Source organism: Gymnoscopelus microlampas, assembly GCF_963454915.1.
Source record: "Gymnoscopelus microlampas genome assembly, chromosome: 16".
NCBI classification, from domain to species: Eukaryota; Metazoa; Chordata; class Actinopteri; order Myctophiformes; family Myctophidae; genus Gymnoscopelus; species Gymnoscopelus microlampas.
In genome coordinates, this window is record NC_139953.1 from 49097374 (window position 1) to 49108020 (window position 10647).

Sequence of the window (10647 nt, forward strand, 5' to 3'; positions counted from 1 at the left end):
GCTGAAGAGCATCTCTGACCCAGTCATGGCAGCTATTGAGCTTGTGGACAAAATGATTTCCAAGGGAGAAACAACTTGCCAGGCATTCCTTTCTCTGCTACAAGACACAGAACTAACGGACGTGTTTCCTGATCTGAAGACAATGCCCTGGTACAACCCTCTTTCCACTGAAGGTGGGTCTGTCAGCCTCATTTATTATTATTTTATTTTTCATCAGACTGGATCAACAGTAAAGTACACTTTTGATGCATCTCTCTCTCTCTCTCTCTCTCTCTCTCTCTCTCTCTCTCTCTCTCTCTCTCTCTCTCTCTCTCTCTCTCTCTCTCTCTCTCTCTCTCTCTCTCTCTCTCTCTCTCTCTCTCTCTCTCTCTCTCTCTCTCTCTCTCTCTCTCTCTCTCTCTCTCTCTCTCTCTCTCTCTCTCTCTCTCTCTCTCTCTCTCTCTCTCACACACACACACACACCGCTTCCTATATAGAACTTTCCCAGCCTTTTCTTTTAAAGTGATCTGTTAACCCCTTAAACCGCATATTATACATTGTTTACCGCAGCAAACAAGATGCAACTTGAACAAATAAAACCTACTTTAGCCCTACAATGGCTGTGATATTCCATACATTTCCTGTATTACATATACACAGCCATAGAACACACCTACTGTATGCCCTTAACTTGCGTGTATTCACTGAATACAACTTGGGATCAGCTCTGATCTTCTAGTTTCATATCCATTTGAAGGTTGTGGTAGAGAACATGTATTACATATTACATATAAGAGGAACAGAGGAAATGTTTCATATGCAATGAATGTATCAATATTATTTCCCCTTCTCTTCCAGGGATGACAGCTAATGTTATCAGACAAAACAAGACACAACTGCAACATATTCTGATGGCAGACAATCACTTTATCATCCAGTTGGTATTTGAAGAAGGGCTACTGGTGGCCTTTGATTTTAAGAGGCTGAAGAGCATCTCTAGCCCAGCCGTTGCAGCTTGGCAGCTCGTGGACAAAATGTTGAACAAGGGAGAAACAACTTGCAGGGCGTTCCTGTCTCTGCTACAAGAACCCAAACTAACGGACGTGTTTCCTGATCTGAAGACAATGCCCTGGTACAACCCTCTTTCCACTGATGACGGTGGGTGTGTCAGCCTCATTGTCTCCGCCAGGCCGAAAGGTATGGCAAGAGTATGTTTTGCACTCTGTCCGTCCGTCCGTCTGTCTGTGTGTCCGTGTGTTTGTATGTGAACAGCCTATCTCTGGCACTGTTGGCACGGCCGCACACTCCCTGGATGCCAAAGCCAAACCTCTGCCCCAAATGTTTCAGATTGGCCTATTATAGCGCCACCAGGAGGCCGCTTTTTTTTAAACGCATTTTTTGACAGTACTCCTACAGATAAAATAGGTCTTTCGGATTTGTCATATTCCATCTGGATTGGTGAAAAATGGCTTCCAAAGTTTGCAGGAGTGCTCCGTTTTGAACAAAATGCCTCAAATCATGTACACAGCATGCAATTTCTGTGAAATTGTGCACGCACATTCCCACTATGCCAAGGAAGAAATCCCACTTGAACATTTTCAAATCAGCCTCATGGTGGCGCTATAACAGGCCGATTCATGTTTTTACCTATAACTGCACCGATCTGTGTAAAACTTTGTATGCACACTCCCTAGAGGTCAAAGAAAAACCTTTGCCCTGCATTTTTCACATCTGGCAAGCTGTGGTCACAGAGACCAGCCAGTGATTGAGGCAACGCACACACAACTAGAGAAAGTGCTCCTCGGATCACAGGTCTCCGCCAGGTCAGGGACGATATTGTGGCCTCCTGGTGGCGCTATAATAGGCCAATGTGAAAAGGGTGCTATTTATTCATCAATCGGACACTGCATTCATGATTTGAGGCATTTTGTTCCAAAAATGTGTTTTGCTAAATTAGACCTGCTGGTGGCGCTATAACATGCCAATGTGAAAAAGGGTGGCATTTCTTCCTTGGCCTAGTGGGAATGTTTTTGTGAAATTTAACGTAAATGGCCAGCTGCGTTCATGATTTGAGGCATTTTGTTCAAAACGGACCAATCCTACAAAATTTTGGAAGCAAACCTTAGCCAATGAGGATGGAATATGGAAAATCGGACAGATCCATGTTGATCACATGACTATAGAGATACTGTGTACCGATTTGCATGACGTTTGGATAAAATCTGTAGGAGTAATGTAAAAAAATGGGTTTTGCACAAATCGGCCTCCAGGTGGCGCTATAACAGACCCATGTGAAAAATTTGAGGCAGAGGTTCTGAATTGGCATCCAGGGAGTGTGTGTGCACAGTATCGCAGCGACAGGGCCAACGGTGCCAGAGATTAGCTGCTAACACACAGACAGGACACACACACGGACACACGGACGGACGGACGGAGGGTAAAACATACTCTCTCGCCATGCCTTCGGCCTGGCGGAGACAATAATCTCTCAGTCCTGGTCTGCCTGCACAAAATAAAGGATTACACAGCCCTATATTTATTCTCTTTAATGTCTTCCTGCAGAGCTCATGAAACCTGACCTGTATGATTCTGATTCTGATTATGGTAGGTGAGAATATGTATGGTAGAGTATGTTAATACAAAATAACTTATACAATATGTATGCAGCATTCATACTGTATCCTCTATTTTTTTAGGTGGTTCATCAACCACCTCTGAACTCCCTGATGCATTCAAGGAAGAGAAGCCGATGAAGACAGAGGTAAATCATTCTTAAGTCCATGAAATACCTGTGAGATATCTGAAGTCTTTGGTCAATGGATGTCTTTTTACAAATCTATGAATAATTATGTCTCCCTGTTGAATTGCTCTTGGTTCTATGCAGGATCTGCAAAGCATTTGCAATGTAGGCTGTACATTATATAATGCTTTCTGTACATAAAATGATGCTGTATAATAGCATTCTTATTTTTTGTAGACTGGCCAAATCCAAAATCTGTAAATAGCCCATTCATGTACAGTGTGGTCAATTGTACGTTCATGAACATATCTTGTCAGAATTTAAGTTTAATGATTTGATCTCATCATTCCAGATGCAGTCAGTAAAAAGCTCATCAGAGGAAGAAGATGATGAGGATTCTGGTGAGTCATGGATCATGTTCCTCTTTTATCCTGTAAGCCTCCAGACTGCCTCTGATCCACTAACTGTCCTCTGTCTCTACTCTGAACAGAACGCTGGATGGAGATGATGGAGATGTTGAAGATAGAAAGCGAAGAGGAAGGTAACACATGGATAAAACGTATCATTATTACATTACATTACAGTCATTTAGCAGACGGTTTTATCCAAAGCGACTTACAATAAGTGCATTCAACCTAGGTAGGCAAGAAAACTACTAATCACCAGAAGTCTTAAGTGCATTCTCTTCTAAAACAAGCAACTAAGAGTATACCTAACGCTAAGGTAAAAGTGCAATATATCAGCTACCTACTTTCTTAAACAGATGAGACAAGTAGGAAAATGACATTACATATAGCCATATCATGAAGCCCACATGTCTATAATACATTATTAAACATACTTACTTATGATGTATTACACTCTGCTTAAAACACTGTATACTTATAGTTATAAGCACTATAATGCACATACATATTCAGAATATTTTATAACAAGAACCATAACACATTATAAAGCACTTTATAATGACTTGATGATAAGGTGTAGTATCATAATACTTTGTAATTTCTGGTCACTGACAGACTTTTTTATTTTGGCCAGGATCATAGTGTAACGATCAGATACTGTATGTAAGTTGATCTCAACTATGTATATACAGATAGTAAGGGCTTATATTTGCGTGAAATAGACACACACAGGGTGGCCATAGCTGAGGGGCGATGGATCATCGTTGTGTTCCCACCGCGCTCTGACTCCTCTGGTGCGATATCCTCTCGCTCCAGAGTCTTGCTCTCGTCCCTGAGCAAGACTCCCAGTGAGCCGTACAATGGCTGCTCACTGCTCCTAGTGATTATAGGATGGGACAAATTTCATGTGCAAATGTGCAAATATACAGTGACAAAAAAACAAAACAGGACTGGGGTAAATATATATATATATATATATTTTAAAAGCAGGTTAGCAGATAGAACAGTTAGGATTAAATAGTAATAAACCAGGGGGCACGGTAGCGCTGTCGCCTCACAGCTAGAAGGTCCTGCTTCTAGCTGGGTACGCTGTGGGCGCTGGGGGCGTGTTCTCTCCTCCGCGTCATCAGTGCCCATACCCTAGGTGGGGTTGGTGAAAGGGCCTTTCTGTGTGGAGTTTGCATGTTCTCCCCGTGTCTCCTAGGGTAGTTAATACCCCCACAAAAACATGTAGTAATCCTGGTCTCTATACTGCCTCCCCCTGTTCAGCCGGGGCGCCTGATGGAGGGGAAAGGAACTGGTTGGAATAACGTGCTCTCCCCTGTCAGGTGATTATAAGGTCAGTTGGCTCTCATGCATTGAAGGAGGCATGAGCTCGGCCCTGGCCTCCCTAGGTTGGCAGAGGGAAGGTAGTGCCCAGGATTACATAGACAATTGGCACTGGGTGTAAAAAATGGGTTTACAAAATCGTGGGATAAAAAATGTAGGAAACAAAATAGTAGTAAACGTATGTGAACAGGTTGGTAGAATCTCTATATCTGACTGATCGTTGTTCTGTTGCTGTGTTCCCAATGTTGACTTACGAAGAGTGTCAACACTTTTCATACCTGACAAGGGAACAATGTAGAAGATCAGGGCAGTTTAGGGCTGTGAAGCTGAGGTATCCAGGGAGGAGAAGACTAGTGACGCTGTTTATATGTTGCAAGCTGTGGTCACAGAGACCAACCAGTCATTGAGGCAACGCACGCACAATGATCTCTCAGTCCTGGTCTCCTGCACAAAATGAAGGATTACCTATATTTATTCTCTTTAATGTCTTCCTGCAGAGCTCATGAAACCTGACCTGGATGATTCTGATAATGGTAGGTGAGATATTAATGAATGAATGACAGACACAAAATAACATTCTGGAACACATCACCTCTCAATAGGTTGACCTCTTTCCTATCATGATAGGATTTGGTTTGATGACTCTGATAGTTAGTTAAATCCTGGTCCTGCATGGAGTTAAAGTTTTCAGTGGGAAACATACTGTATAATATATCTAATATCACCACCAATATCTGTATCATATGTGTAACTATTGTTATTTGTTTCTCCAGATGAGGTGTACAGAAGATCATGCTGTGAAAGATGCCAACACGTCCAGCAGGTCAGTTTATTCAAAGCAGATACTCTTGTTTCTGTCTGTTAATGATCCTAAATGATCTCCTGTGTGTGTTTGCTTGGTAGAGCTACGGCAGTAAGAAGATAATTCCTGAGAAACTCTCCAGAGGACGCTATCAGTGAGTCTGAACATCACTTTGACATCATCTGTCATCTGCTTTAATTATAGACTGATTCATCATGACATAAACACAACCAAAAATGTATTTCCATCGCTTGTGTGCGTGTGCGTGTGCGTGTGCGTGTGCATGTGTGTGTGTGTGTGTGTGTGTCCAGAGCACAGCTGGAAGCAGAAGGGACATACGAGTGTGTGTTGACAGGCTTGATATTTGAGGCGTCAGAGCGAGTGGTGGTTGGTTATTCTGTCCTGCCCTGGTCCAAGTTCAGCAAGTTCCTCCAGAACCCCTGGATGATCGCTGGATCCATATTCAACGTGGAGACGGTCCCTAAGGATGAATCTGCCCTCAAGTCCATCCAGTTCCCCCACTCCATGTGCCTGACTGGTGAGAATATATAGATGCTGTCAGGTGGAAACTTTGTATGTCCTTATCGGGTACCTTTCAGGAAATGGAAAAAAGAGCCTGGGTTCCAAAGATCCAATGTAGTTATTATTTAGTCACAAGCTTGTGGGTTCAATAGAAATAGCAAAAATAGCCGACCTACAAGCCTATGCGCTACTTTTGTGTTATGAAGTAGGGCATTCATTTAAAATAAATTAAAACAAGTTGAAATATGGAGATACTGTACAAGGTTTCTGCCCGACAGCAACACTGTTCCCTCCGGAATTCATTGGTGGACCACAGATATTTATTGGTGTACAGCTAAACATCTTCCATGTGTTTCACTGTCTGTGTTCAGACTTTTTTGTCTTCAATGCATTTTGTCTTGTTGTCTCTGCAAAGCTTTCACTTTGTCTTCACCCAGGCCTGGACAAGGAGAAGGTATTTGGTGTCCTACACATCACTGGCGAGGATCCTGTCATCGAGCCAGTGGAGTACTCTGGTAGCCATCTAAAGTGGTCGGTGTCCTCCCTGTCTCCTGTCGGTTCCATCGTCATGAAGACCCCGCCGGACCAATACCACGGAGCGGTGATGGTCTACAAGGATCTGAGCAGCGACGATGAGATTCTGATCTTACGCATCTACCTCGCCCCCAACAACAGCCCGTCACATGTTGAGGTGAGGATTGTTCCAAGGTGGAAACAGAAAGATTGCCTTTGTGCTTCCAGTTTAGCATTGGGCCTAGAGTAACCTTTTTACTTTTTTCTTTTTTGTTCCTTAATCATCATAACTGCATCATGGCATTTACATTTTTAGAGTTCTTGAAGCCATAGGCTATTTTAACACAAATGAGTGCAATGGAGCTCAGATCTACTTGTGAACAATAATACTGTGTGAGTGAAGCCATGGCTCATAGTTCCAGCAGTATCTCATACAGAGATGACACAGTATAGATTAGGCTATATGGTTGAAAGACTCATTCACTCCCTGACCTGTACTGGGTTATCTGAGAGACACAGAGAGACAGTTTAACTTTGGTTTAGACTCATCACACATGACTCTTCTTTAGAACTAGACTAGTGGCCAGTATGGTTGAACTGACTGTTGTAACAACACTACATTCAGTCAAAAGATATGCAGAAGTCAAGACAAATATGAAATAAAACATAATGCCTAAATATGATCTGTTTTGGATGTAGCCATTGAGCACAGTACAGGCCTGTTTAAATACTTACTGATCATAGTGATCAATGAGCAGCTATTATATTTAAATGACTATACTAAAACATGAAATGTATTTTTAATATTCTTCAATTTTGCTGGGAAAGGATATTTCAAAAGGTCTTAAAGTGTTGAATATTAAACCATGTAATGGGCCAACCTCCCACAGTTTTTTTTAGATGTCAACTCCATAAGATGGCATATCTGACACAGTTGACATCTGACGGAGTTGACAAAATGTTTTTTTGTATTTTTTTTATTACACACGTCGTAGTGAGTTTACAATTCTATCAATTATTGTATTAAAAGTTCTATTAATGCTATAGATGTGTAATAGAATTACACATTGTAAAATATATTTTTTATTTGGTTTGGATTTAGAAGGACTGATGGAGTTGACATGTTATGGTTGAACACACCAGATAGTGATATTATTTAATGCATTTATCAAAAGATAGAAAGCTTACCAGAGCTTCCGCAGCTTTCCTGCCTTTTTTTAAACCAGGCAGTAAGACAGGGGACCCTAGGATATAGCTAAACCAGTTTATGCCTGATTAAATTATGTTTAGAAATCTGACAGAGATGACAGCTTGTTGTACACAACTTTAAAGGGCACATCTTTTACCAAAAAAATAAAAAATAAACAAAGATGATATTAATTGTACATTCTTACACCTATGTTATCAATTATACACATGGTTAGTTTTTCTAATGCTTTTAACACAAACATAAATAAAATGTTTGAAGTTGTGAATCTTTGTCTGAGACAAGGGTGTTTTATGGCAGAGTGCAAGTTAAATATAAAACCAGGAAACCAGACTGAAACATTGTATAAATTGTAATTGTATAAAAAATGTAATTCATATATATACATCCTTTAAGAATATTTTTCACCCAACTCTTTTTTAAATTACGGTAGTGTGTTAATTCATAATAATTTGAAATGTTTTGGTAGGACATGATTTGTCCCAATTCTCAAGAATGTTTTTTTTTTTTTTAATCACTTTATTTCAATTTCTTTGGGTCGAATATGTTCTTCAATATTGAGCTGGAAGGAACTGACTGGATTTTGTTTTCTACCTTCTCTCTTCTCTTCCCTCCCAAACCACCATCACCCTGTCCACCTGTTGTCCTTGTGTGTGGTAGGACATCAAGAAGGATTTGCTCTGCTCTACGAAGCGTTTCGGTAGAGTTGAGAAGAATCCCTACTGTATACTTGTAGAGACGAACAAGTACCATCTTATGAGCGACCAAACTGGAGTACGAATTGATCCTCAGGTGTGTAGCTAATACCACATACTGTACTGTATGTATTTATTATGAATGTGTGACGCAAGTTAATCATTCATATGATATGCCTTTGCAGGGCTTGATGTTCACACTGGAAGAAATGCTATTCAAAGGCTTCTTTGAAGTACAGTACGATGAGCCACCTTGCATCAAATTCATACTTCAACTCCAGCTTAAAGCGAGTGGTACAGGCGATACTGTATGGTCTACAACCATTCTAAAAGGTACTGATGTACACAGTCTATCTATTTGTAGATCTATTTATTATCTGCGGACGGCCAAAGGCCGGAGATTACATTTTTGCCCCTGTTCGTTTGTCGGTCTGTTCTTTGCATCTATAAAACTATAATTCTTGAATCATAGGTCGTACCGTCAAAAAAGAAATCTCCTCTCTACATACAAGCCCTGCTCATTTCTGCCTTGAGTTCTCAAATTCGAACCCGAGCCGACCTGACAGCTTCGGGTCGAAAATGTATGCTAATTGAGTGGGCCGGCCCTGTGTGCAGCGCCGTTCATAATAAATAAATTATGAGGTCAGCTCTATTCAAACGTGACAGTTTTGAGTTCTTACTCTGTACTTGAATGTCTCTTTTTATTTGTGCTATACTGTATATAATTATGTAACTTTGCAGTGTGTTTCTGAATGAGGAGGCCTATCTTTTGTTCTCTTGTCAGGTGACTTGGTGTGCAGCACAGAGAAAAGGCCAAGCAAAAGGACTTTATGTAAGCATGATACATTAGTTTAATGTTGTGTGATATAATAGTATTTTCAGCATTTTAGAAGCAGAGTGTAATGTCCATCTCTATTACAACCAGAGTGTAATTAATGTTCTCTTTTACAGGCGGAACACAGAGATGCGACGCAGCAGAGGAAGAAACTCCCAGTAAGAGATGTTGTCTCCTACAGGAGCCAGGTGATTTTACATGTCCTTACTCATGAGATTAATGAATTTGTGACAACTGTAACCTTTGATAAAACAACAGCCCATGGCCTCTGAAAGATGGTTGTTAAGTAGTTAACGTTGTTTAGGAGTTGCACTTGTTTAGGTGCATGTGTTGTGATGATCCCATCCCAAGCTGCATTAGCAGCTGTCTGTCTGTCTGTCTGTCTGTCTGTCTGTCTGTCTGTCTGTCTGTGGTGGCAGTGAACATTCTGTAGTGGAGTGTAGTACTGAAAAACAGTCAGTACATATCAGACATGGCATTAATATGAACAGAATCTGCAGTCCGTATCGGTATATAAATGTGTCTTGTGTGTCTGAGTAGATATTTGATGGTTTTATAATATTACAGAATATGATGGTTCACATCACAGAGTCCAGGACCATTTCATTGCAAGGGAGGAGCAGAGGAAATGTTTCATGAGCAATGAAAGTCTTAATTTGATCCCTTTTCTTCCAGGGATGACGGCTGACAAGCTGATCATAAAACACAAGTCAACTCTTCAAGCTATCCTCGCGGCAGAAATTAAACAAGTCATCCAGTGGGTGTTTGAAGCAGAGCTACTGGTGGATTTTCAGTACGAAGACCTGAAGAACATCTCTCCCCCGTCCCGGGCAGCTAGTGAACTTGTGGACAAAATACGTTCAAAGGGAGAACCACAATGCAGGGAATTCCTGTCTCTGCTACAAGAACCAAAACTAACGGCTGTGTTTCCTGTTCTGAAGAAAATGCCCTGGTACAGCAGCGCTGCGGCTGCGGTTTCAACGATGGATGAGGATGAAGACTGAATGTCTGCTGCACCGTCGTTGAGACAAAGACAGGAATTAGAGATGTACCGATACCATTCTGTCCTTCCTGATACCGATTCCCATAACATGCGTATCGGTCGATATCGAGTATCCGATACCAGTGAGTCATTTAAAAAGAGGACATTGGCTCTTAAAGGGGGGGGGGGGGTCCAGGGACCCTCAGGGTTCCTTGAGGGGGTTCCAAATGGACCCTTACAGGTCTGTAACTCTGAGAGTGAAGATTGCTTCGCTTTGCGATCCGCCTTCTTGAAGCTACAGCGGTGAACGCTAAACAGTGATCAGCGAGGAGAAAAACAACAACCGAGATCGACTTCTAGGTTTCGTTTTAGACAGGAAGCGGATGGGATCGAAAAAAACGGATCCCGGATAATTCCGTTTCCGGCGGTGCTACAATGAAATGTGTCGTGTCGGCTTTAAATAGGTTCGCGTAGATCTACGTGATTGGCAGTCAATGTGTTAATAGTTAACTCATTCACTGTCGGGAATTAATTCATTAACTAATCCGTCTCCGGTCCCCTTGCTAGTGAAAGCGGCGATCTTACTGTACCTTTGAAACATCATGGAATATTCTCTGTGACCTCCGTCCTCTCGGG

At 41.5% G+C, this 10647-nt stretch overlaps 1 protein-coding gene across 2 annotated transcripts; it reads left to right on the plus strand.

Moving 5' to 3' along the window:
- The first annotated feature begins 13 nt into the window (after positions 1-13).
- On the plus strand, positions 14-10157 carry LOC311063275 (uncharacterized protein). 2 transcript variants are annotated; one of them, XR_014602566.1, is made up of 16 exons: positions 14-173; positions 838-1137; positions 2542-2583; positions 2676-2740; positions 3072-3120; positions 3210-3260; positions 4953-4988; positions 5229-5278; positions 5359-5411; positions 5569-5795; positions 6217-6470; positions 8160-8291; positions 8380-8527; positions 8667-8836; positions 8979-9026; positions 9146-9185. XR_014602566.1 is itself a non-coding variant. In XM_084082640.1 (16 exons), exons 1-16 carry the CDS (start codon positions 26-28, stop codon positions 10031-10033), a joined length of 2004 nt encoding a protein of 667 aa, XP_083938766.1. In that variant the 5' UTR covers positions 14-25; the 3' UTR covers positions 10034-10157. The 2 variants fall into 2 exon arrangements, 1 of the variants encoding a protein (XP_083938766.1); XM_084082640.1 differs by lacking the exon at positions 8667-8836 and adding an exon at positions 9705-10157 and having other exon boundaries at positions 9146-9217.
- The last annotated feature ends 490 nt before the right edge of the window (positions 10158-10647 follow it).

Excerpts from the sequence above, each read along its gene's own strand:
- LOC311063275 (XM_084082640.1), top strand. The coding sequence starts at position 26 with ATGGCAGCTATTGAGCTTGTGGACAAAATGATTTCCAAGGGAGAAACA. Across the intron at positions 174-837 it reads CAACCCTCTTTCCACTGAAG|GGATGACAGCTAATGTTATC; the intron begins GTGGGTCTGTCA and ends CTTCTCTTCCAG. Across the intron at positions 5,796-6,216 it reads CCACTCCATGTGCCTGACTG|GCCTGGACAAGGAGAAGGTA; the intron begins GTGAGAATATAT and ends GTCTTCACCCAG.